Consider the following 27,463-nt stretch of genomic DNA (forward strand, 5'->3'; position numbering starts at 1 on the left):
CATAAGAAAGGCACCTGGGGTGGATGGGATCTATCCAGTTATATTAAAGGAGGCAGCAAAGCAACTAAGCAAACCCTTAGCCATAATTATGAGAGCATCCTTGGACTCAGGGGAGGTCCCCACGGATTGCAGATGTGCAAATGTGTATCCCCAATTCACAAAGGGGGGTCGAAGGGTGACACGAGTAATTACAGACCAGTTAGTTTAACTTCTGTTCCGGGTAAAATAATGGAGTCACTGGTTAAAGATGCATTGCAGGATCATCTAGACAAGTCTGCAGCAATAATTCAGACACAGCATGGGTTTGTTAAGGGAAAGTCTTGTCTGGCAAATGTTATAGGATATTATGATATGGTTATAGGCCGACCGGGCTAGCCGAGTGGGTAAAGTACCTGCCCGGCAACCCAAAGGTCGCGGGTTCGATTCCCGCCTCGGGCTTGGATCAAAGTACTGCAAAAACCTTGGGAGGTGCAATATGGCCACAGAAGCCGATGCGCCAACAACTACCAAATCAAAAAAAAAAAAAAAAAAAAAAAAAGATATGGTTATAAAGGAATTGGATGCAAAAAATAATTTTGATATCATATATTTGGATTTCAGGAAAGCTTTTGACACTGTTGCGCATGGAAGACCATTGTACAAATTGGAGCAGAATGGTATTAAGGGTAAGTTGCTACAATGGATAAAAGGATGGTTGAGTGGGAGAAGACAGAGGGTGGTAATCAATGGGTGCTGCTCTTCGTGGACTAATGTTATTAGTGGAGTCCCACAGGGTTCGGTGTTGGGTCCTCTGTTGTTTTGTATATTTATCAATGATATTGATGAAGGTATATCAGGCTTAGTGTCCAAGTTTGCAGATGATACAAAGGTTGGCAGGGTTGCTAATTGACAGTAATGACAGTATGCTACTGCAACAGGATCTAGATAATTTGGGCAGATGGGCTAAGAAGTGGCAACTGAAGTTTAACCTTGACAAATGCAAAGTACTGCATATGGGTAGCAGTAACTCCAGAGAAACGTACCAACTGTGTGGTACTACACTTAAGGTGGAAGAAAATGAAAAAGACCTGGGAGTCATTGTGCAGTCAGATATGAAGTTTTCTGAGCAATGCAGACAGGCTGCCAGGGCAGGTCATGGGGTTTTGTCAATGATATATAGGAATTTTGCTAGCAGGGAAAAGGAGGTGATTGTCCCTCTGTATAAGGCAATGGTCAGGCCACGCCTTGAGTAATGCGTACAGGTCTGGAGGCCTCATTTTAGGAAGGACGTAGATTTGCTTGAGCGTGTACAGAGAAGGGCAACAAGATTGGTGAGGGGAATGAAGAGATCCTCTTACCATGAGAGGCTTAAGTTCTGCAAATTGCAGTGGCTGAAGACTAGGCACCTGCGCGGTGATCTGATTGAGGTTTATAAGACCTTGAATGGGTTGAGCACACTGAATTCTGATGGATCCTTCCACTTGTTCAGATTACGAACCCAAGGGGGCATAAATTCAAATTAAGAAAAGACAGATGTGTGGAAATTTGCCTTTAGCCAGCTGGTGGTTAATTGTTGGAACAAACTTCCATCTGTCGTTGTGGAAGTTGATACCTTAAATAAATTTAAGGAGCAACTGGACAGGCATTTGGAGGGAATGGTGTGTTTTTTTTTTTTTTTTGGCTGATGCTGCAAATGCTCATACACTTGCTTTCTTGCATCACATGCCACTACTACTACATCATTGCAAATATGGCAGCATCAGCAAAACATACCGGGTGGTCTTCAACTACGTTAAGAGAGCAACTCGCCTTTATCCGACGGTCTGCATTGGACAGTCTGTTATTCACACATCAAGACACTGATTAAAAATGAATTTTGATATTGAATTTTGCATCATAGTGTGTATTTTTTTTTTCAGTTTACTATTTGTAACATAGAATTTTATTTTAATGATTACACTGCATTTGTATATTTTATTTTTACGGAGTGAATCAAGGCCTGCCATAGCAAATTATTAAAGTAATATAAAATGTTTAATATGCATGAACATGGCTGGCTTTTAATATTTAAGTATCCTCTGCAGTGGATCTTAAGTCACTTCCTTTGATTTATCAAAAATCAGTGTTACAACCACTAATAGAATATTGCAGTGTAGCCATATGCCATATTAAAATAAATCAGTGTTGAAAACCTTCGTGGTGAAATTTCCTATAAAAATAATTGCAACTAAAAATAACTGCGGCGACTCCCTTGAGGGTCGCGACCCACAGGCTGGGAACCAGGGATATAGAGGCGGTGTTAGGTGGGTTGGAAAACTGCTAACTTGGTGTGGGGAGTACACAGACTGATTAACAATAGCTGCAGGCAGAAGTGAAAGTGAGTCTTGCACTGGAACAAGCAGCAGCCTGGAAAGCAAGGTGCTGAGAATTTCAAGGACTGCTGGCGTCATCTTGGAAGAAGTAAAGCTGTGTTAGGGTACCTACGAGTAAGAACAGGTGCATATATATTGCAAGTACATCATAATAAATAAATTTGATAAATATGATATGCTGGTCAAGGCATTAAATGAGCACAATGTTGGGATATCAGAGATGTGATGTCACTCAATCCTGTGGAACCATGCACCAGTGGTATAAGTTGCCATAGGGAGGAAGGCAGCATTGTATAAGTTTGCATGGTCCAACATGAGAGACTTAATTCAGTTCTGGAGATTAGCACCAGTAAAGTTTCTAATTTTAGCAGTAATGTGATTAAAGTGTGAGAAGAAATTTAATCTACAGTCCACAATTGCACCCCAATATTTCGTTTCCGTGACAATTTGGAGTCAAACATTGCTAATTTTAACTTGTGGTGGGAATTGAGAGTTTAATTTGGAGCTAAAAATCATAATTTTAGTCTTTGAAACACTGATGAATAGTTCATTGTCAAAAGTCCAACCATAAAGATCTGCAAGAACAAGAGTTAGCAGAGACTTCAGTAGCACGAGAATGGTCACTGATCAAAATGGTTCTGTCATCAGCACAGGCAATTATTTTGTTGTTGTCAAAAGATCTGGAAATTCACTCCTGAAGGACAGTGTTCCAAATTAGGTGCCCCAAGATAGACCCCTGGGAACACCCTCTATATCTTCCTGGACACTTGACAGAATTTTGATTTCACAAGTACGTGCCGGTTGTTGAAGTAAACTTCTGAAAAGAAGGTAAAATTGTTGAGGGCAGTGTGAAGACATTAGTGGGCATTTTCTCACCAAAGAGAATCAAAAGTCGACTAAGGCATCCTCACAGGACCTGCTTGGCGAAAAACCATATTGATTGGAAGACAAATTCTGACTGTACAATATTCATAAGACACAAAGCCATGAGTCATTATGACAGTTTCTCTCGATTTGCCAGAAGGGTAATGGGCCTTTAGGGCTTTGGTTCCAAAGCTCTTACACTGCTGTGCAAAACTTAAGGACCTTTACTGATGAGAGTATTTTCAGTCTCAGCAGCGATTCTGGTCAGCTAATCTGGCCAGAGGTAGGCACACGGTAATCACCTCACAAACATCACTGAAAGGGATTGATATGGCGGTCAAGGTGTTCTAGTCTATGGAGGCATTATCTTGGATAGACATACACAACTCCAGATACTGGAAGGTGGTACTGTACTGAGGTAATTATTCCCCGTGTGCATCTGTTCCGAGGTGCCATTGGCCTCGAGTTTGTGTTTATGGATGATAACGCCACACCACATCGCACTGCAGCTGTGATATGCTTTTGGAACGTAAGGACATTGTTTGTATGGATTGGCCTGCCCATTCTACCCATCTAAATCCCATCGAACACATATGGAACACTCTGGGGAGATGCCTGGTGGCATGTCCACACCCAGCGCCATCTTCAGCTGGCAGAGGAATGGACGATGTTACTGCAAGAACTTGTCATCAACATTGTTCTAAGTATGGACAGGTGGCGCAAAGCCTGCATCGACATTAGGGGTGGCCATATCTCTACTGAGGACCACCTCTTCCCTTTGTTCCATCTTTGGCAGTGATGTAACTGTATCATGGCAGCCAGTGCTGTGTTGCCATTTTTGAATAAAGTCCCTCTGTACCATTTTGTTTCCGTTGTTGTGTCGGTGTTGTTTCCTTTCATCATTTCTGTACCTCACAAGGTTCCTTTGGTATGCTTTTTCCATATCCAGGCCACTCCTATAAGAAGCTACAGGTGAAAACCTACTGGTCCTTAAATTTTGCAAACCAGTGTATGTCATGTTTTTTTAATCAGTTTTAGTAAAACTATTTTCTATAAGTCTGGGAAGAGGTCCTCTTGCAAATATTTGTTATAAAGATTTATCAATACTGGTCTTAATTTAATAAGCCTTAAAACAAATAAGTTTTCTACTAGGTCTAGACCAATACATTTTTTAATATTGATTTGCTTTGCAACAGTTGTAAGTTCCACAGAAGTAAATGGAGGTGTAGCTTTGTTAAAGGAATATTCAGAGTTAGCAGAATGAGTATTTGAGTGAAATTGTGAGTCAGTTGAGGAGTCATCAATGGGGAATAATCTGGCCAAAATAGTGTTGTGTCAGACCAGTCAGATGTCTCAAAAGAGTTGTTGACCACAGTACCAAATACTTCTAAGGAAAAGTTCTCGTTCCTTGAAATTTTATAGAGAAGTCCACACGGGTTAGTGTTACCAGAGCTCTGGACAAAATTTATCCAGGTCTCTTGTTTCCAAGAAGCTATGGCTTTTGCGGATCTTTTTTTAAAAGATATATATTGTGAGTATCCGCATCAGCAGAAGGCCAATGTCCATGTCGTTGGTATCTGTGATGGGCCCGATGAACAGATTTCCTAAGAGTTGAAAGTTCTTGGGACCACGAACAAGTTTTGAAATTGATCTTTTTTTCCTTGAAGATTTGTATGAAGCTTTAATTATCACACTTTGGATTGCAATAGCAATTTCATTGGCAGAAAAATCCTGGATAATATCTGTATCTTGTTCAGGAAAATCCATGCAGATTGAAGTATTAATTGGCAAAAGATGGCCAGTTAATATTTTTTTATTGAAAACCTAATTAATTCTAGTTGAGGAGTATAATCTTTGCCAGAAGTAATGCAGTGAGTTATATAAAAAGAGATAACTCGGTCACTTTTTATCAAATTAGGAAAACTGTTCAATCACATATATTAGCACTGAAATTAGAAGTAGCCAGAGTCACATCGATATTTGGCTCTTCTGAATAATTTGAAAATGTAGTAATTGTTGCAGTACATTAAAAATAAATAATTTATGATTAATAATAAACTCTTCCAGAAGTTGACCTCATTGGTATCAGAACTAGTATTAAACCACATTAGATTTTGCATTTACATCAGGTGTGATTATTATATTTTTTGGTCCCAAGAAGTTTAAGGCAGATTCAAGATAATTAAGGGAATTATTAAAATCCTCAGGAGGAGGACAATATATAGATAAAGTTGGAGTTTGATAGGAAACTATAAAATACATGTTTCCAATTTATGGCAAAGTCCATTGATAGTAGTTATATCTAGTTTTCCATTTAAAATAACTATGCAAGTTTTAAGGTCATGTTGTGCTAGTTGAGTTACTCTTGTAGAAAGGGAAAATCCCTTAATTTTTTAAGTATGTCTTAAGTGAACCTTTGCATAGTATAGTTCCTGTATTGATATCATATCAATATGATTTTCCTCTGATGACACTCTCATTGGCAACAGCTCTGCATTGGTGACTATTAAAATTTACATAATTCATCATTTACAGGACTCCAGAGAAGAATCATTATTTACATTATATGAAGTGCACAGTGGCCACAGGAAGGGGGCTCTTGGGTACATAACTGTGTGTAGTACCACATAGTTATGTACCCAAGCTTTAGAGTCTCAGTATAGTGGAAAATGAAAAAGACCTGGGAGTAATTGTCAGTCAGATATGAAGTTCTCTGAGCAGTGCAGATGGGCTACCAGGACAACCCGTGGGGAATTTTCAAACATGGCAATGGTCAGGCCACATCTTAGCTACTGCATACAGGTCTGGAGGCCTCATTTTAGGAAGGGTGTAGAGCTGCTGGAATGAGTACAGAGAAGGGCAGCGAGATTGGTGAGAGGGGAACAAAGGGGTGCTCTTGCTCAGAAAGGTTTCATTTCTGCAAATTACAGCATTGGAGACTAAGCACCTGCAAGGTGATCTGATTTAGGTGTTTAAGGCTTTGAATGGTTGTAGCAAGCTCAATGATGATGGGATTCTTTGTTGAGGAAGGATGGTTGCAGAAAGTTGTGTGGAAGTTTGCCTTTAGTGAGCAAGTAGTTGATTGCTGGAATAAATTTCCATTTGTTGTTGTGGAAGTTGATAGCTTAAAAAAAAATTCAAGGAAAAACTATACAAACTACTGTTTTTTTTTTTTTTTTTTTTTGTTTTTTTTTGGCTGATGCTGTATAAACTTGTTTTCTTGCATCATAGGTATAATATCAAATGCAAGGTACTGAATTTGGATAGAAGTAATTGTGTAATGTATCAATTGGGTGCTTCCATATCCCTAATAATGCTAAATTATTAGGGACATGGAAGTCAGAGTAAATGTAAACTAGTCTGCAGTTAAGTCACTAAGGAGGTTAGGCAGGCTAAAGCAAATTATGAGAAATCTTTGGCTAAGAGTGCAAATAAATCTATGCTCATGTTAACACTAGAAGGAAAGGGATGAACTGCATTGGTCCACTGGATATGAATAGCATAAGTGTTGATCGTGGTATTCAGATTGCTGACAAACTGAATAAATATTTTGAACTACTTTTATGCATGAAGAAGTTTCTAGAGGTGGAAATATTAGAAATATACTAAGCTGTAACTGGAAGCTAAATGATTTTCTAATAACGGAGAAGAAAGTTAAAAGAGATTGTTGAATGAAGCTATAAGTAAATAAGTTACCTAGAGCCGATAGGACCATAATATCCTGTTATATTAAAAGCAGTAGCAAAAGATAAGCAAACATTTAGCCACAATTATGAGGTATCCTTAGATTCAGGAGAGGTTCCTATAGATTGGATATGTGCAAATGTCTTTTTTTACATAAAGGATGAAGTGAATAATTGCAGAGCCTTCAAGCTTGACTTCTGTTCCAGGAAAATAGTGGAGTCATTAGTTAAAGAAGTATTTCAAGATCATCTTTACAGGAATGCAATTATGTCAGTTGCAGCATGGATTTGTTAAAGGGAAATCTTGTGTGGCTAATATGGTTGGCTACTCTGTTGTCACAGAGGAACTGGATGCAAACAATTTTGGAATCGCACTTAATTTAGTAAAGTTCTTGATACTGTTCCACATGAAAGAGTCGTGTACAGATTGGAGTAGTGTGACATGAAGGGCAAGGTTTTTTTTTTTTTTTTTATTATTATTGCTATGTATAAAGGGGATGATTGAGTGTTAGAAATCAGAGTAGTTATTAATGGCATTGCCCTTCTTGGACTAATATTATTGGTGGAGTCCATTGAGGGTTTTGGCACTGGGCCCCTTATCCTTTCCAGTATTTATTAATGATATTGAAAAAGCTATATCAAATTTAATCTGTAATTTTGCTGATGATACAAAGGTTGAAGGGGGATTAATGACAATAATCTTGGTGTTCTGCTGCAATAAGACCTAGGCTGAAAATTTTGGTGTAATATCAAATGCAAGGTACTGAATTTGGGTAAAAGTAATTGTGTAATGTATCAGTTGGGTGCTTCAACACTTAAGGTAGCAGAGAATGAAAAGACCTAAGGGTAATTGTTCTTGAAGTTCTCAGAGTAGTGCAGACAGACTGCTAGGACTGCTGATGGGGGTTCTGTCAGTGACATAAAAGAACTTAATGGCACTTACTGTGGTACACAAGGGTACTTTTACCCTTCTGTACCCTTACTCCTTACTCCTTTTCAGATACCACACATAAGTAGACTTAAACTGGAAAAGCATGTTTGCTAGACAGATGTACAAAAATTTGCTTTCAGCCAGAGACCCATTGATTATTGGAACAAACTAACATTTCCATCACATGTGGAAGTGGATTGTTAGAATAAATTTAAGGAAGAATTTGACAAATTACTAGAGGGGATGGATAGATGAGGTGGGTAGAGTTTGCTTTCTTGCATCATTTGCCACTATGAATACTTCATATTTCTCTTTTGAATGTTGAGAGTTTTTGTCATGATTTTTAACTATAGAGATTGTTGAATGAAGAATTTTTGAAGTGTTAATAATTACTAGCTTATTGAATGATGCTAGTGTGATCAGCTTTGGTTGTCAGCATTTTTAACCAAATCTAACAACTTTTGTCAAGATAAAGTAGTATTAGAATTGGTAAAATGAAATCCCAGAACTTCTCCATTCTGGGAGGTCTCATCTGATTAGTATCAGTTGTTATAACTGACATGCTCAAGGATATTGGAGTTGCCATTAATCATAATTCATTATAATTTTCACAATGGGGAAACTTGATTCTTAAGAGAATCAGATAAATTACTCCTGCCATTACTTTCATATATTGTACGTTAAAAATCAATTAAATAAAAACTTATAATATTGACTTAAACATTAAGTTTTAAAGATGAGCTTAATTTTTCAGATCTACGGTGGCATGAGAGGAATGAAAAGTCTTGTTACAGAAACTTCCCACCTGGATCCAGAAGAAGGTATAGAATTCAGAGATAATCCAATTCCAGAAATAAGGCAAAAGCTGCCAAAAGCACCAGGTGGGGAGGAGCCACTACCTGAAGGATTATTTTGGTTACTGCTTACAGGAGATATTCCTACTTCTGAACAGGTAAGCATTATATTCAGTACTATGTTAAATGCAGACATAACAGTATGCAAATGATACAGTTTTAAAAATACAACTGTTAGGTTAGAGTTGTCATTAGTTTTAAGCTTTGCAAAGTTATTAATTATCTTAGTTTCCAATTTAGTAGACTCCTTGTAGTGCAGTTGTCAGTATATTGCAGAAGATTCTATAGCAATATTGCTTTCAAAAATTGATTTTAATAAAAAATAAAATTTAAAAATGAAAGTTATTTGGATTGTTTTGTGCCTGTAATGGTTTATCAAAGGAATTCAAAGTTTAAAACAACTGAATTTATAATTAATTTTAAAAAATGACAATCTCTTATCCAAATCAGTTATTATGAACCTCTTTTTCATAAAGGTACCATTTTGTGGATACTAACTGATATAATAATTATTTTTTTATAATTTAATTAATTTTATAAAAACAAAGTTGCATTTCTGATATTTGGCTATAGGTTTCAAAATTCCTAGTTTCACTTTGGTGTTTTATGAAGGTAGACATGGAAGGCTTTAGTGATTTTAGCGATCAAGGCCGCCGTAGCCTAGTGGTCAAGCACGTAGGTGCATAAGTACCCGTGCCTTGAGTGACCGGGGTTCAAGCCCGTGACTGCTGAATATGGTGCTGTTTCTTGTATTCTGTGTATCTTGTAAACTCCTGACTGTTTGGTCGTCCCGGAGTATAAACAGAAAATTTATTTTTATTTTGACACATGGAACAGTGGCATAACGACAGTGACCAAAATTGCTGGGAGAGTTGTGTTCAACATTTGCAGCAAATATGAATGTAGACATAAAATTCTCAATGAAATGGGAGATGAGAAATGACTTTAGGGATAATAACATTAGAGCTTTGAAAGTTTCTCCCATGCCATACATTAATTTTTAACTTTTTCAGAAGAGCTAAACATATCAGCAATTCCGTATTTTATCTAAAATTCGTTGTTTTCTTGCTAATTAATGGTTAACTGTTGAAGTTTTAAATGAGAAACCGAAGAAAAACACTTTTACTGGAATGCATTGTTTTACAGCTGGGCAGACAGTCTGTTTGAAGAGCAAAGTTTTTTAGATAGTGGACTTTGACTCCTGCCAATAAGCACTTACCTAAAGAACCTGCTTTATGGGTTAACTCCCAAGGCATTTGGAATAAACACAGTTACCTCAGGGCAACTGAGCACAATTTTAGTGTAAATTATCAAAAGTTACATAGTGCTGTATCAAACGTGTGCTGACAGCACTACTTATAGTTATGGACAGCTGTGCACTCGTGTACAAAAGTTAAGAAGTTCAAATGTTTTCCATTATTTGAGACAATATATATGCAAAACTAGAGAAACATATGTCATACATAAATTTTTTTTTCAATGTGCTCTTTCAGGAAATGTGAATGAAGGAATTGCAAAATGCACATTTTATACACCTTTGAGAAATAGTATCTATATACTGATTTAGCTGGGCTTTGAATTTCCCCAAGTCACCAGGTTTGGCAGTCTATGGGGAAAGCTTCATACATTTGAATCTATAACTCTTTCCACCTTAGTTTTAATTCATGCCTCTTGGCTCTAGCATAACTTGATATGAAAATTTCACTTTCATTCATTTTAGTACACTAAAGTTTGCAGCAGTTATAAACAGGCTTTATTAAATCCAAACTTGATTTTAAAAAGTCCAAGAGTAGGAAACTTTCCTATTTTTCTCAATGGTAGTTGACCTTTCTTGGTGTCTTGCTTGGTGCAACTTCTGTTCATTCATACATCTTGTGTTACATTCTGGTGGCTCTGTTGTATCCATCTAAAGATAAAGCTCACTTACTAGGATCTTTTGCATTGATTACCTTTGTGAATTCCTTCCTACCATAACATGTCCCAGTCAGTGCCTACATTGATTTTCGAGTGTGAAGACATTAGAATCTTAATGTGAGATGTGTTTGAGGTCATGATGGTATTTCTTCACTTTTTCATTATTTTTTGTTATTTTTTTTTTATTTATTTTTTTTTTTTAGGAGCATTAGCAACTAAGGCCATATTGCTCTGAGGATATGCGGTGGTCATTCCCTGACCTTTCTGCATCCTCCGTATTTGGTGGGCACAGGCTCTAACCCCGGTCTAATCAAGAAGCGTGTGCTACGCACTGCTGCTCCTGCCCACGGAGGCGCCACTTTTTCTTTAAACCTGTGTTAGAATTAATTCCTTTAAGTTTTATCCTCCTTACATTTTCTATTATTGCACTGGTAGTTTTTTTTTTTTTACATAGAAATTTGCTGATTTCTAGCTAATTCTTTAAAAAGGGTGATAAATCCTTCCCTTACAGTTAACATCCTGTTTCACTTACTACCTCAATCATTTCCAAAGTCATAAAGAAATCCATCTGACTAACATTTGCAAATTTAGATTCTTTCAGTGCCAATAAACATATTGTCCATCTGTGGAAAAATGTTGAAGAAACTCAAGCAGCTGTTCTTGACATTTCTAATGCTTTCATACATATTTTGCATAAAGGTCTTTTAAAGAAGCTTCCACATTATGGTCTGCATTCTGATTTTCTCTGATCACTTGCTGTGCATGATGGTAAATGGCTTTCTGCCTTCTAACTCCTTGTATAATGCTGGAATTCAGCCAGAGTTGTATTCCTCTGTCCCATTCTTTTGAACTCCTCTGTATTAATAACCTTTTTCCATTGACAGGTTATAGTTTTACTAATGTTAGTATACCACATTCTCCTTCCAGTTTTACAAACCCTGCTCTGCACAAACATCTTTGGCTTCTCAGATATCCATTACCAGTGGGAAGAAGAAAACTTAACTTCAATCCTAAAACCTCGACCTGTCTCGTCTCATCTCTCTCTCTCTCTCATATTCCCGGAGCAATATGGCCTTAGTTGCTAATGCTCCTAATAACCAAACAACTCTCTCTCTCTCTCTCTCTCTCTCTCTCTCTCTCTTCTCTCGTGCTAATTTTTAACTTGGCTGTCTTTACTGGGGATAGCCCTGACTTCTGTTTCTTGGCATAAGCATATCACAAATATTGCTTACTCTGCATTGAAAAAATCCTTGCTTTCCCTTTTTCTCTTGTTGCTATACAGTCAGTCCTCGTATAGCACGATAGTTGGTTCCTAGAAACCCTCGTGCGATATAAACAACAGGCCCTATGGGGAAAATAGCGTTAGGTGCCGACCACCCAAGATTGAACACACATTTCTAACTAAAACATTACCAAACACAATAAATAATCGTAATAAAATACTTACGTATTTTATTACGACTATTAAGTAATAAAATATTACTAATGCCTTTGCTTCTATCGTAAGCAAACTTGTTTTTTGTTTGATTTTCTATCCAAACAGATGATAGCCGTTCCATCTCTTCCAATTCTTTGTGTCTTGATCTAATGGATTTTAATTACACTTTGAGTTGTTCCTGCTATGAAAGTTGTTTTTATTTTCGCTGCAGTCTTTGTAATTCTCGGCGTTGCCTCATTTAGGTCTGTAGCACGTGCAATATCACATGGTCTTTCATTTCGCTCAAAGCGTTTCACAATTTCATATTTTTTCTCTATCGACAGAGGCGGACTGGCCATAAGCCTTACCAGGGGAAACCCCCGGTGGGCCGGAGGCTGGTGTGATTTTGGCCATAAACCATAGTATGAGGCCACTATAAATTTTCCCGGGTAAGAATTTTTGATCCAGTCCGCCTCTGTTTATCGATATTGCTTTTCCTTTTCTCTCTGAATCTGCAGTGTTTTCACCAGGACGCTTCCTTTTCACACCTTTTAAGTATTTTACTCATTTTTAGGGACTAAAGCACAATTACAAAACGAGGAGGCACGCTTGATACACATAAACAAAGCTGCGCGTGTGTAGCAACTGAATAAACAACATCGTAAAGGCAGAGATTGAACCTCACATTTTATTACAGCACATTTCTAGGGGTTACTACTATAAAACAATAAAAACAATTTTCAGTTGCGGGTTCCTGCTAGTGGAATCTGTTATAAACTAGTAGTAAACTCAATCTAATTGCATTTGCGTTTATACCGATAGTTGGAATTGCGTTGGTTTTTACGTTATGGCGAAATGTGTTTCCCCTTCACTTATATAAAAAAAAAAATACATTTTCAGAATCTTCTCTTCGTTCCTATCGTGTTGTGTTCGGTTGGGACGATTCTGCGTTCGACTGCTATTTCTTGTAAACATCAAGGTGAATCGTGCATAAGCGAATTCGGTTCATGTTATATAAGATATCGTTCCCCTATTTATAAATCGTGTATGATCGAATTCTTGTAGTGGAAACACGTTATACGAGGACTGACTGTACTTTTATTTATTCTAAAAAGCTGCTAAGTCTATAAAATATGAATTATCGTGGAATGTTGTTCTTGCATCTAGGGTGCTGTTTTCCCAGAATCTCTTAAACCCGTGTACTCTTTCCAAAGAGTGCAGTCAATTAAGGATCCCTTTTATGATCTCACTCAGTTCTCTTTCACACAGACATGCAGTTTGTTTCCTTTTCTACAGCTATATTTATAGGCACTGTTCTTCTGAATTGGCATCTGTAATTCCACCTCTCTCTTCCAAACCAGTCTGAACATGTGCATCAGCTAGTTGACATCAGTTCAACTCCCATACTCACTGAACTAATTTTTCTTCATATATATAGGGTCCAGTCACTTTATTATGACTACCTACCTAGTATCCAGAATATGTGTCTTTCGCAGCATGCCCGCAGACAGCCGCCGTGGGAGGGACTCAATAAGTCCGTGGAAGGTTGCTATGGGTATCTGTGACCATGCAGACTGCAGTGCACCCCGGAGTTCCTGTAGGTTCCTTGGTGGAGGATCCATCCATCTGATTGGTATCGATCGAGGTGGTCCCATAGGTTTTCAGTTGGGTTAAGATCTGAGGAATTCAGTGGCCAAGGGAGTGGCTTGAAGTCTTCATCGTGCTCCTCAAACCACTCAGACAGTTCTGGCAACATGGCATGGTGCATTGCCTTGCTGATAGATACCACCTTCCCCCATTGAACATGGTCAACATGTACGGGTGTACCTAATTGGCAATGATCGATAGGTAACCATTTGCATTCAGAGGTATCAGCAGACCCAAGCCATGCCATGAAAACATTCCCCAGACCATAACACCGCCCCCACCAGCCTGCCTTCTGCCAACAATTGTGTCCGGGTGTCTGTTCTCGGAGGTTTCACGTCTAATACGCCAGCATCCATCTGCTTGGTGGAGCAGAAACCGTGACTCATTGGAGAAGGCCACCATTGCCACTCGGCCGGAGTACAATATCAGTATTGCTGTGAAAACGAACGGCATTGTTTGTGTTGAACGGCTGTAATCACGAGTGCTGTCACCAAGCACCTGCTCCGGAGCCCAACACAACAGAGTTCGCTGCACTGTCGTGTTGGAGACCTTTCTGGTGGCCCCACAGTTTGTTTGGACAGCCAGTTGAGCAACAGTAGTGCGCCAATTGGTCCTGACCAACCATTTCAGCCAGCATTCACCTCTGGGATCAGTGGTGCATGGGGCTCCACAGTTGGCATGTCGGGTCATCAAAACTGTCCCATTTGTCCAGCCTTGATACACTTTCACCACTGCAGCACACGAGCATTTCACAAAGTCCGCTGTTTCAGAAATGCTGGCACCCTGGCCCAATAGCCGATGATCATGCCTTTTTCCAGGTCTGATAGGTCACGTGCTTTACTCGTGACAGAGGCTGTTACTGTGTTTGTGGATGCCGAACATCAAGCCTTATATGCTTACGGTGTGTGAACTTGAGACGTGCGCTATATGATTCACTAGGCATGTGTGATGTCTGCATTGAGGAGTGGTCATAATATTGTGACTGGACTCTGTATATATACATTCTACTTTGTATATTTATGCAAACTAAAAAATTATTAAGTGATGGAAGGAAATAGTTCCAAGCAGAGTTCTGTTTTGATAGAACTAGCTCACAGGAATAAGCCTAATCATATCAGCTTAATCAAGAATAAAATAGTGCTGATCCATCTGTTTCAGTAGGAACAGCTTGTCAAGTATTAATATTTGTTCCATCTGATAACCAAAATTAACAATTTTTTTGGATGGGGGAACTTATTTCAACATGGACAAAACATGTTAATTAAGCTCAGATCAGTAGGATTAAGTAATTTTCTAATATGGGTTAAATTTTAACCTTTGTTTAGCTGGTATATGTTGTCATACAAATGAAGCATTAAAGTATATCTTTTATGTTCGCAAGAATAGTGAAATTCAGCCAAATTAGGTGAGAGATAATCATTTTTCCGTTTATTATTATTATTATGTTATTTTTTCAAAGAAATACTGAATGCAGATGATCTAAATGAATGTTGAATATTGGCTCGGCCTGCAACATGAAAAATGTTTTATTTCACTGTATCATTGTGGTACATTTTATCTTTGGGTTAGTTTTACAGTGAGAGGGTATTTTGTGTCTGTCTTAGGTATGTATCTAAAACTGTTTAAGAACTAATTGCATGTTATGGAAAAGTTATTACATAGAATATATAACTAAAACATCAGAAAACACTTATGTTTATAATAGTGAATTAGGACTGGTAGAGAGCTTATGTAAATTTAAGGGCAGGTTGGACAATGTCTTTTGCTAAATATTTAGCAAATATATAAAATATTTGAGGCTTATTTTTCAGCAAAAGTTTGTGACCATGTAATGTGTGGTCATATTCCATGACAAGAATTGGATTATTACAGTATTTATCCTAATAATGTTTCATCTACCTGAAAAGTAGTGCTTAACTTGCATGATCATCCCATCTTGTTTTCTAGATAATTTTAATATCATAACCATATGAAAGAAGTGTATTGCTAAAATGCCTAATTGCAGTAGATATAAAATTTTCAAAACAAATTTAGAAATTTGATCTTAAAAATGAACAAGAGCACTTTGTATAATGTGAATGTGCTTTCATAATTTTTGTAATGTATAATGTGAATGTGCTTTCGTAATTTTATAGAGGCTAGGGTGATGTGCTACTTTCATTCTTTAATATCACTCTAGTTATGCAGCAGCATGTTTGCTATTTTTAACTCACTGTTGAGAGGGAGGAAGGACACCTTTATCTTCTTTTTATACCTTCAGGAAGGTGAAGATAGTTGAATATTTATATTTTTTAATTTAAAATAAAACAAAACTGAGACATGAAAAAAGAATTAAGTATTATTCTCTTAAATGTTCGGATATTCATTCATATATACAAATGAAATTTTTTTTTTTTTTTTTTTTTTTTATAAAAACAAAAAATTCATTACAAAACATTGCACTGTATTTGATGTTTAACACATTCATTTCCATTTGATGCAAATAAGCTTGTTCCAGTTTAAGCAGTCACTGAACATGTGCTGTGAAGACAAACACAGGGAATGTGACAATCATGTGGTGCTTGGTTTTTACTTAACCACAGTGTAGGTTGTATTGTAAAGCAGCAAAGTTGATGTGACATGAGGTTACTTTATGTAACATAAACTTCAATGTATGTAATTAACTAAATTTATTAAATTTTTGAGACCTCAATAAATATGCTAAAAAAACTTGAACATAAAAAAATAAGAAAAACTTTGCCTCTATACTTTGTCTCCATTACTTTGTCTCTTCTTGATCTTCAAACATGGTAGAAAAATGAATAAGTAAAAATTTACTCTAACTACTGGAAGATATTTACTGTATTTCAGTCCTTTAGAAGATGGTGGTTGTTATTAACCATCTAAATCATCTAATATCTGGAGTAATAGAGGTTAAATATTTTTCAACTATACCCCACCCACCCACCTACCAAAAATTAATATCAGTGCTAATTTCTGGGAATCCAGGATGAATATTATGAATAACACTAATAGCACAGAGAAATGATACTTTCAAAAAGTGTATGTGGCAGTGAATGTGTTACATTAGTATTCAAAAAGTATATACGTGTGTATTGTAATGAATGTAATAGTTCTGCATTGAAACTTAATATGTGCTATGCCTTCTTATTTTATTAATGCAGGTACGTACATTTTATTTATATCATTTGTTATATATATCTTTTAAGTTTCTTTTTATTATGCTAGATTGGTTCTATTTTTCCTCTGTTACCGTTCAGATGTTTGAAATCATACTAATTTGAAATATTAATAAATAATAAAAGAAACTAATAGACCACATAAATAATTTTAAATTGTGAATTTATGGTGCTAAGTGAATTACAAAGTATACTACCTTGCCACAATATATCTGCATATATTGTGATTATTGGTGGAGTCTTCTCTTTGGGGTTTGGTGCTAGGCTAGGTGCTAGCCCATCTGCCTGCTTTAAAAAGCAGCAGGCAGATGGGCTGAGAAGTAGCAGTTGAGGTTTAATGGTGATAAATGCAAAGTGCTGCATATGGGCAGCAGTAAACCCAGAATAACATACCATTTGTATAATTGTATATTATACACCACCCTCAAGGTAGTGGAGAATGAAAGAGGCTTAGGGATAATTGTACAGTCCAATATGAAGTTCTCTGTGTTAAGCTACATCTTAAGTACTGCATTGAAGAGCAATAAGATTAGTCGGATACATTAAAAAGTTTTATCAGGAAAGACCAACATCTTTTCTGATAATGTGTATAGATATTGTTGAACTCTTCAGCAATGTCCATGCATATCCAACTTTGAAAACAGGATATGAAGAGAGGTAATTGTGGATAGATAAATAGCTTATATGTAAATGGTAAGGTAATTATAAGACCAGACTTGGTATATTGTGTTCAAGTATGGAGACAGCATCTAAAAAAAAATTTCTTGAAAGTGTCCAAAAAAAAGATGCAACTTGCCTGTTGAGATCGGCAAAATGGGATTCACAAATTGCCTGTTGAGATCAGCAAAATGGGAAAGACATTGGATATTGTGAGCTACAGAACTTGGAAACTACACCTTAGAAGAAACTTGATTGAGCTATATAAGGCTCTGAGAGATGAAAGTGAAATGATTGTGTGTGGAATTTTTACTGTTATAGATGATTTCAGAACAAAGGACCATAACTTCAAATTACGGAAAAATACATTAAGACTGGATTGCAGAAAGTTTTCTTTTATCTAGTGAGTTGTTAATTACTGGAATAAGTTACCCCCTTGGATGGTTGAGGCTGACAGTTTGGGAAAATCTCAGGTTAGTTGGACCTACATGAGGATGGAGTTAATTTTATTATTTATATATTATTTTTAATTTATTTAGTTTATTCTTATGTATTTTATTTATTAAATGATTTATAGAATTTCTTAAAATACCGATTTAGACTGACTCAAGTTAATAGCGTAGCTTAATTTTACGGTACTCACCTTTTGTATAATCTGCAGTTGATACTTAGGATAGGATGGATAATAATTTGAGTTTAAATTGGATTAGTGTGGATAATTAAGTTTTAAAAACAGAGTTAAAATATGCCCAAGGAAATAGAAGTGCACATCTTCGTCCTTGGTTGTCATAGAATTTAAGGTAATAAATGATTGAAACTATATCTGTAAACCGAGGAGGCCAATAGCCGTAACGAATTGGCTTTCGTTGTTAATGTCTTCAGTTGGCGCTAGTAAGAAGAAAGTGAAAATGCATGTATTTAAAGGTCTCTGTGTTCCCGTGATGCTCTTTGATACATGTGGGAATCTCAGGTGCGTGAGATTCCAAACCGGAGAGAGGTTATAGTGTAATTTGGCATTTATTACGTTAAAATTGGAATGACGGCGAAACCATTCTATAATGAGGGCTTCGTAGTGAAAAATATTAAGACTAGATTTCAATTTTAATAATGGGGATGACTGAATCAACTAAAGGGGTGTGGTTGTGGGATTGTACATGTAATATGAGTTCTCTGTTTGATTGTCCTGTTCTAAAGCTATTGTAATGATAATATGCTGGTGTATTTGGTGTTGTTAATCAACTAAAGGGGTGTGGTTGTGGGATTGTACATGTAATATGAGTTCTGTGTTTGATTGTCCTGTTCTAAAGCTATTGTAATGATAATATGCTGGTGTATTTGGTGTTGTTGTGGAGCCGTATTTAGAGGTGGTGCTACCAATGTACCATACATTGCAGTTTTATTGGCATTTGATTAAATAAACAATATTATTCATGTCACAGATTCGATATTTATGTGTATCTTTATATGAATTAAACATTGATCCCAGTTTATTATATGCTGAAAATGTGAGAGTCATGTCAATACCGGTAAATAATCGATGGAATTGTCCGGTAAGATTGCTGTGGTAAGGAAGAACAATACGTATGTTACTGCATGTAATTTGTTTGGATGGTTTTTTGATATTATTTTGGGTGGTGGAAATAGTTTGTTGAATTAACTGAAAAGGGTATTTCCTGGATATGAATTTTTCTGTAAGGTATTGAAGTTCGTTGGATAGGTCATCTTGTGTGGAACTGTATTTGATAGCGTTATAAATTTGGTTATAGAGGACAGCTTTTTTTATACTAAGTGGATGGTGTGACTCAAAATGTAAGTATTTACCAGTGTGGGTGTTTTTCCTGAAAATTCTTTTTCCAAGTTTTGTGTCCATTTTGTATATGATAAGGTTGAGGAAATTAATTTGTCTATTTTCTTCTATTTCAAGAGTATATTTTAATCTGTCATGTATTGAATTAAATTTAATGAAAAGGTTATCAATTATGGTTTTGTCCCCTATTATAAGAATGTCATCTGCATATCATATATATAATTTGATCTCTGAAGGGAAAGGTTGTAATATTTGATTCTCTATGGAAGCTAGGTAAATTTCGGATGGGGGGGCTGAGATTCCCAATCCCATGGGAAAACCGAATATCTGTTGGTATATCTGATTGTGGAACCGGAAATATCTGGTGTCTAATAGAAGTGATGTGAGTTCTAGTATACTATTGATTAAGAGAGAGGTGTGATTGGTTAAAGTCCTGTCTTCCATTAGAAAATTTCGTAAAGCTTGTAGAGTGGATGGTAGGTGTACGTTGGTGTATAAAGAAACTATATTGAAAGATGCTAAAATGCCTTTGTTGGAGATTGTAATGGAACTTATTTTTTCAAATGCTTGGATGGTGTTATTAACTTTATATTTTGAAAATCTTGTAAGGGGGAAATTGATCTTTACTAGAAAGGAGGATAAGTTGGCGAAAGCTGATTTGTTGAAGGAGATTATGGGTCTGTTGGATTAATGGGTATTTGTTGAATTAACTGAAAAGGAAATACTCTTTTCAGTTAATTCAACAAACTATTTCCACTGCCCAAAATAATATCAAAAAACCATCCAAATACATTACATGCAGTAACATACGTATTGTACTACCTTACCACAGCAATCTTGCCGGACAATTCCATCGATTATTTACCGGTACTGACATCACTCTCACATTTTCAGCATATAATAAACTGGGATCAATGTTTAATTCATATAAAGATACACATAAATATCAAATCTGTGACATGAATAATATTGTTTATTTAATCAATGCCAATAAAACTGCATTGTATGCTACATTGGTAGCACCACCTCTAAATATGGCTCCACAACAACATCAAATACACGAGCATATTATCATAACAATAGCTTTAGAACAGGACAATCAAACACAGAACTCACATTACATGTACAATCCCACAACCACATCCCTTTAGTTGATTCAGCCATCCCCATTATTAAATTGAAATCTAGTCTTAAAATTTTTCAGTACGAAGCCTTCATTATAGAATGGTTTCGCCATCATTCTAATTTTAACGTAATAAATGCCAAATTACCCTATAACCTCTCTCTGGTTTGGAATCTCACGCACCTGAGATTCCCACATGTATCAAAGAGCATCATGGGAACATAGACCTTTTAAATACGTGCATTTTCACTTTCTTCTTACTACTGCAAACTGAAGACGTTAACAACGAAAGCCAATTCGTTGCGGCTATTGGCCTCCTCGGTTTACAGATATAGTTTCAATCATTTATTACCGTAAATTCTATGACAACCAAGGACGAAGATGTGCACTTCTATTTCCTTGGGCATATTTTAACTCTGTTTTTAAAACTTAACTATCCACACTAATCCAATTTAAACTAAAATTAGTATCCATCCTATCCTAAGTATCAACTGCAGATTATACAAAAGGTGAGTACCGTAAAATTAAGCTACGCTGTTAAACTTGAGTTATTTTATTTTTTTTTTTTTGTTTTGGACTGCTGCAGAAAAAGTCTAGGACTTCCTTGCACCACATGGCTAATTCTAATACTGCTAATATGAGCTGTTACGGCTAACACCCTTCTGGCACAGAGCCGTCCCGGGGTGACCCAAGGTTTCTTGGGAAATAAACTGATTTTAATAATAATAATAATAATAACAATTGTTAGGAAAAAAAAAAAAAGGCAGGAGACATCCACCATCATTTCTTAAGTAGGATGGTTTACAAATTGAGCCAAGTCATGTTACTTCAAAAAAACTTGAATCACTTGCAGATATGGTATAAAAAATAGCAATTAAAATTTAATTATTCTAAATGTATGGGTTGTGTATTTAAAGAACAGAAATTCTGGAGTCTTACATAAGCTAGGGAAGAGGAGCTAAAAGTGGTTCAGGATGAAAAAGACCTTTCAAGAAGAATACTGAATTCTGATTGTCACACATGGAATTTTCCATGTTGTGTAAGCAGGTGGCTGGGAAGGCATGTGGAATCTGTCCATGATTTACAGGACCTTTGATATTATGGAGAAGGATGTTGTTATCTCTCTGTATAGGGGATGATTGCTAAACTGCATTTGGAATATTGTTCTGGTCTGGATACCCAACTTAAAAAAAAAAAAAAACTTTTATAGATCATTCAGAAATGGGTTGCCATGTTGTTGGGTGCAAATCCTTGCACACATGAAGAACAGCTTAGTAGGAATGGACTTCATTTGACAACTGGACATCTAAGTGAACTTTTGGTTGAGGTATATAAAGTGTTGAAGGAGTTGAGTAAAATGAATGGGAAAGAGTATCTCCCTCTATAGTGAGACAAGAACCAGAGGGTATAGATATAGAAGGTAATCTTAGGGAACAGTGGATTTGATCTCTCCTTGTTCATCTATGGGCAGTTGGTAGTCAGACATGACAGAGTTAGTGAATCCCAACATGATAGAGGCAGTAAATCTGGCTAAGTTCAAAGTGGAATTGGGTGGCTACTTTGTTGAAATATATGAATGTTTGAAATTTATTTTTTAATTTTTCGCCATTGCAGAAAAATAGTCTGCTTCCTTGCATCATGTGGCCTTATACTCTCTGAAACAGGAGAAGGCAGATTGTCTCTTCACAAAAGGAGCAGGTCTAACTCACCTTCTCTTATGATCCCTAGTTGGATATGAGTGAATAGAATTCTTTCTACATTTTACACGATGGGAGATATCATTATAAAACTACACTCATGCTTATCATATTATGCAAAGAGTGGGAGGACCTAGCATCTAGCATTTTAGCATTAGTAGAGGCATTTGATGCAAGAAAGCAAGCTTATGCAGCATCAGCTAAAAAAAAAAAAAAAAAACCCCCACTTCCACTTCACCCCTCTGTTCGTTCAAAATACCTATCCAGCTGAGCCTTAAACTTATTTAGGCTATCAACCTCCACGACAAGGGATGGAAGTCTGTTCCACCAACCAACCACCCGCTGGCTAAAGGCAAATTTCTGCACGTCTATCTTACATCTGTCTTTCCGCAATTTGAATTTATTCCCTCTCAGGTGATTATTCTGAGCTAGAGGATGAATCCCATCAGCATTGAGCATGCTCAAACCATTCAAGGCTTTATACACCTCTATCAGATCACCTCGCTGGTGCCTAGTCTCCAGACACTGTAATTTGCAAAACTTAAGCCTTTCTTCGTAAGAGCACCCCTTTGTTCCATTCACTAATCTTGTTGCCCTTCTCTGTACTCGTTCCAGCAGCTCTACATCCTTCTTGAAATGAGGCCTCCAGACCTGTATACAGTACTCTAGGTGTGGCCTGACCATTGCCTTATACAAGGGAATAATCACCTCCTTATCCCTGCTGGAAAAATTCCTGTATATCATTGACAATACTCCATGAGCTACTCTTGCAGCCCGTCTGCACTGCTCAGAGAACTTCATATCTGCCTGCACAACCACCCCCAAGTCCCTTTCATTCTCTACCACTGTCAGTGTAGTACCACAGAGTTGATACGTTGCTCTGGGGTTGCTGTTTCCCACGTGTAGTACTTTACATTTGTCAACGTTAAACTTCATTTGCCACCTCTCAGCCCATCTGCTCAACCTTTCCAGATCCTGTTGCAGCAACATAGTGTCAGTAGTGTCCTTGACAACCCTGCCAACCTTTGTATCATCTGCAAACTTGGACATTAAGCTTGATATACCATCATCAATATCATTTATAAATACAGAAAACAATAATGGACCCAACACTGAGCCCTGAGGGACTCCACTAATAACATTAGTCCACGATGAGCAGTGTCCATTGATTACCACTCTCTGTCTTCTCCCCCTCAACCACCCCTTTATCCATAGCAGCAATTTGCCTCCAATGTCACACTGCTCCAATTTGTGTAGCAGTCTTCCATGTGCAACAATATCAAAAGCCTTTCTAAGATCCAAGTATATAATATCAAAGCTATTCCCTGCATCCAGTTCTTTTGTGACTGCATCATAATATCCAATCAAATTGGTCAGGCAAGACTTCCCCTTAACAAAACCATGCTGTGTCCGAGCTATAACTGAAGTCTTGTCTAAATGATCCTGCAGTGCTTCTTTAACCAGTGCCTCCATTAATTTTCCTGGAACAGAAGTTAAGCTCACAGGTCTATAATTATTTGTGTCAGCCTTTGATCCTCCTTTGTGAATTGGGTTTACATTTGCACATTTCCAATCTATGGGTACCTCCCCTGAGTCCAAGGAAGCCCTCATAATTATGGCTAAGGGTTTGCTTACTTCCTTTGCTGCCTCCTTTAATATAACTGGATAGATCCCATCCACCCCCGGTGCCTTTCTTGTGTTTATCTTCAACAGTTTCTCCTCCACTTTACTCTCAGTTATTTCAAGATTCTGTAGCTTACTGCTAGAGTTGAATACACCTCTGGCATTCCCCTCGCTGAATAACTCATGTGTGAATGGCGATGCAGAATATTCATTTAGTTTGTTAGCTACCTGAGCAGGGTCATCAACAGTTGACCCATCAATATCAAGTGGATCAATCTGATTCATCCCCTTCCTTCTAGAGTTTACATAAGTAAAGAACTCTTTGCTGTTTTTCTTTGCATCCCTTGCCAAGGATTTCTCGTAATCTGCCTTCGCCTGCCTAACCTCCTTTGTAACTTGGTTGCATATCAACTTGTATCTATCATAGGCTTCTGTGTCATGTGTTAATTTGTAAGTATCCCATGCATTTTTCTTCTCTGCCATATGCCTCATTAGTTCATCTGACATCCATTTTGGCCTAAACCTTGAACAATATTTCTTAGTTGGTATGTAAAGCCTAGTAGATTCCAAGATTAATTCTTTGAATGCTTCCCATTTTGAATTTGCTGTTGGTAACGTCATCAGTTGGTCCCACTGTATAGAATTTAAATACTGTCTCAGTCCATCGTAGTCGCCTTTACGGAAGCAATAACCCTTCCCTTTACCCCTAATGGTAGTTACCTCTTTGAGTAAATCCCACTTCAGCACACTGTGATCGCTGCCACCTAGTGGTTCATTTATCTGCAGATTCTTAATGCATGAAGAATCACTGCTGATAATCAAATCAAGAGTATTACTCCCTCTAGTTGCCTCCTGAACATGCTGATGTAGAAAACAATCATCCAATAAATCCACAAAAGCCCTGCTAGTGTGTGAGTGACCAGCCCCCAAATTCCAGTCAATAACTGGGAAATTAAAATCTCCCATTATAAGACTCTCTGATTTACTGGCCCACTCTATTTCCCTGTACAGTTTCTTATTATACTCATCAGAGTCATTAGGCCTATAGCACACTCCTACTCTCAATTTAACTTGTACTTTTTGTTGCCTCAGACTTTTCACAAAGAATTTTAAAAGGTATTTACACCTCCACTTTGGAAACATGGGCAACATTCCCAGTGAGTTTCAACATGCCATCATTGAGAACAATTCATTACAATGGAGTGAAAGATATCAGTTAGGACATCTGGTCACAAAAAGTGAAATTTTATGGTTATTTTGTCCATAACATTAGATGGCTTAAAATTACCTCCACTAGTTACTTTTAAGAAAAATCTATCCCAACAAGTCTCCTCCCTGCCCCAAGGAAATAATAGTTGAGGCTACTGAAAAGGAATGAGTGAATCAGTCATAAACTTGGAGAGAAAGTTCAGAGAAGACAAAAGGTGGATTTTTGAGGTCAACTCCACTTCTAATTGTGTACTCTGCGGAGCTTGGTTGACTGAATGGATGAAAAGTGTTGTTTTCAAACCTTCAAAGTTTGCAGTCATACCTCACAGACTGAGATGGCAAAATGACTGTGTTTGGAAAGGTGGAGATATGCTAGAAACAATTTCAAGAGATGGGAATCATTGTAAGAGAACAAGATTATGCAGTTCAAAGGTTTCTTCAGCTTAAGCAAATATTTGCTTAAATCAGCAAATATTTACTACTAGACTTCTGACAGACAGACAGTCTGTCTGAAGTCTAGTAATAAATATCTTGTTGGTAGCTAAGTAAAACCCCCAGTTTTACTTATACCACCAGAGAATTCATCTGAATTTGCATCACCAACAAGTTACTTGGAGGGATGTTAGAGATCACCATGAATCTTACTTCAGCTTACAGCCAGATCCCAGATGTTATCTCATCTGGAGATAGGAATCTGGTACTATCTACCTTGGGTAGGTGGCATTGCCATCAATGATCTTACTTCCTGTCATTAATCATAAGTGTGACACTTCAGTGTTTGCTCTTGGCCCATAATTTCTTTTTTATATTCTGCTTGTCTTCATAGAATTTAGCTGGTGTATTGCTAGGGTAGCAAATTACAATGGCATTAACTGCCTCCAAAGACACTTCATAAGTTTGAGTTAGTTCTCATTGAGGATTTTTTTTTTTGCTTCACTCTTTTGATAGACAGCCAATAATAGTGAGCGTGGAAAGACCGCATAAAATTCATCCTGGCTTATGTTATGGGGATCTCTGTAATTATACATTTTTTCAGTTATTATTATTAGCTACAGGTGCAATGAAGCCTGAGGCTTATAGCATACTTTTTCAGAGCATATATTACTATTTCAAAACTGTGTATTGTTAATAAGTTATATCTCTGCACAAATTTTCATTTCTTATATATAATTTTAAAAATACAATCATTTTGCATTAATTTTTATACAGTACATATTATTGTAAAACATTCACTGTTTAATATCTGTTAAAATTCAGAATTCTTAGTGCTATTTTAATGGTTATTGGTTTTTATAATAATTTATGAATGAGGAAGTTTTCAAAAAAAATTTAGTTATTTTAGTTTGGTTATGAATTTAGTATATTAATAAATTTAGAGTATTAATATATTTATGTCTTTATCTGGAAATCCTTTGTTTATGGTGTTTTGTGTTATCAAAAAAAAAGCCTAAACTACAAATTAATATAAATAATTAATAAATTTTTATATTGTTCCAGGTAAAAGCTGTATCAAAACAACTAGCTCAGCAGGCAGATCTTCCTTCTCATGTAGTAACGATGCTGAATAATTTCCCTTCACATCTTCATCCCATGTCCCAATTCAGTGCAGCCATTACAGCATGTAATACAGAAAGCAAATTTGTTAAAGGCTATACAGATGGAGTGTCCAAAGCTACCTACTGGGAGGTTTGTGAATTATTCTTTTTGTTGTTTGTGTGCATATATGCATGGTAAGAAAAATGATGCTCATCAAAAATATTGAATTGCAACACTAAGAAAACAAGTGGAAAAAAATCAGCTCTGATGATGCTATCTTATTTATACTTTTTGGGTGAATATAGAGATGTTCTTACTTTCAGTATGTCAAATAAATAAATTTGATTATTGAAATAATGTGGCTTCCTTAGAAGTAGCATCACTTCCTTAATAATAATTGACCAAATAAAATTGCTGTAAAAAAGTGGGAAAATAGTTTATCTGTGTGTAATTAAAATGAATTATGAATAGATAATTAGGTGTAATGGTCAATGTACAGATTGCTAGTCCTTTGAGGAGTTAAGGATAGTAAGAAAAAATAAAAGAATAATAAAACTTAAAAGAAGGTAAAACCTAAATAAGTTATATACATTTAAAATTAACATAAATGAAATTAAAACAATAGGTGAGAAAATAGATTATCAATAAGTTAGAAATAGTTATAACTAATAATGTTGATAACAAAGGAAGAAGTTATTAAAAATGTTTTTTTAGTCAAAACAAGGATTTGGAAGTAATTCAAGATAATTGGGCATCATTATTAATATAATTAGAACAGATTATCTTTGTCAGCATCTTCAGGAAACTGCAGCTGTCATAAGCTGTGTGAAACAACATAGCATTTTAGTATCTATAATTATTTTTAATTTATTGCTAATTTATTTCTTATTATTTTCCTTTCATTATTTTTATAGTAATTTTTATATGTGTATAATATTTTTATTTTCACCTTTTAACTTTTACAACTCTGC

At 36.4% G+C, this 27,463-nt stretch overlaps 1 protein-coding gene across 1 annotated transcript in view; it reads left to right on the top strand.

Moving 5' to 3' along the window:
• Positions 1–27,463, top strand: part of LOC150079541 (putative citrate synthase 2, mitochondrial) — a 132,191-nt gene that overhangs the window by 67,279 nt on the left and 37,449 nt on the right. The window contains exons 4-5 of the mRNA XM_090383690.1: positions 8,584–8,781; positions 26,454–26,642. Coding sequence (XP_090239816.1) covers positions 8,584–8,781; positions 26,454–26,642 — 387 coding nt within the window. The remainder of the gene's footprint in view (positions 1–8,583; positions 8,782–26,453; positions 26,643–27,463) is intronic.

The sequence above is a fragment of the Mastigoproctus giganteus genome, chromosome 10, assembly GCF_048544385.1.
Source record: "Mastigoproctus giganteus isolate SK-2022 chromosome 10, ASM4854438v1, whole genome shotgun sequence".
Lineage (NCBI taxonomy): Eukaryota > Metazoa > Arthropoda > Arachnida > Uropygi > Thelyphonidae > Mastigoproctus > Mastigoproctus giganteus.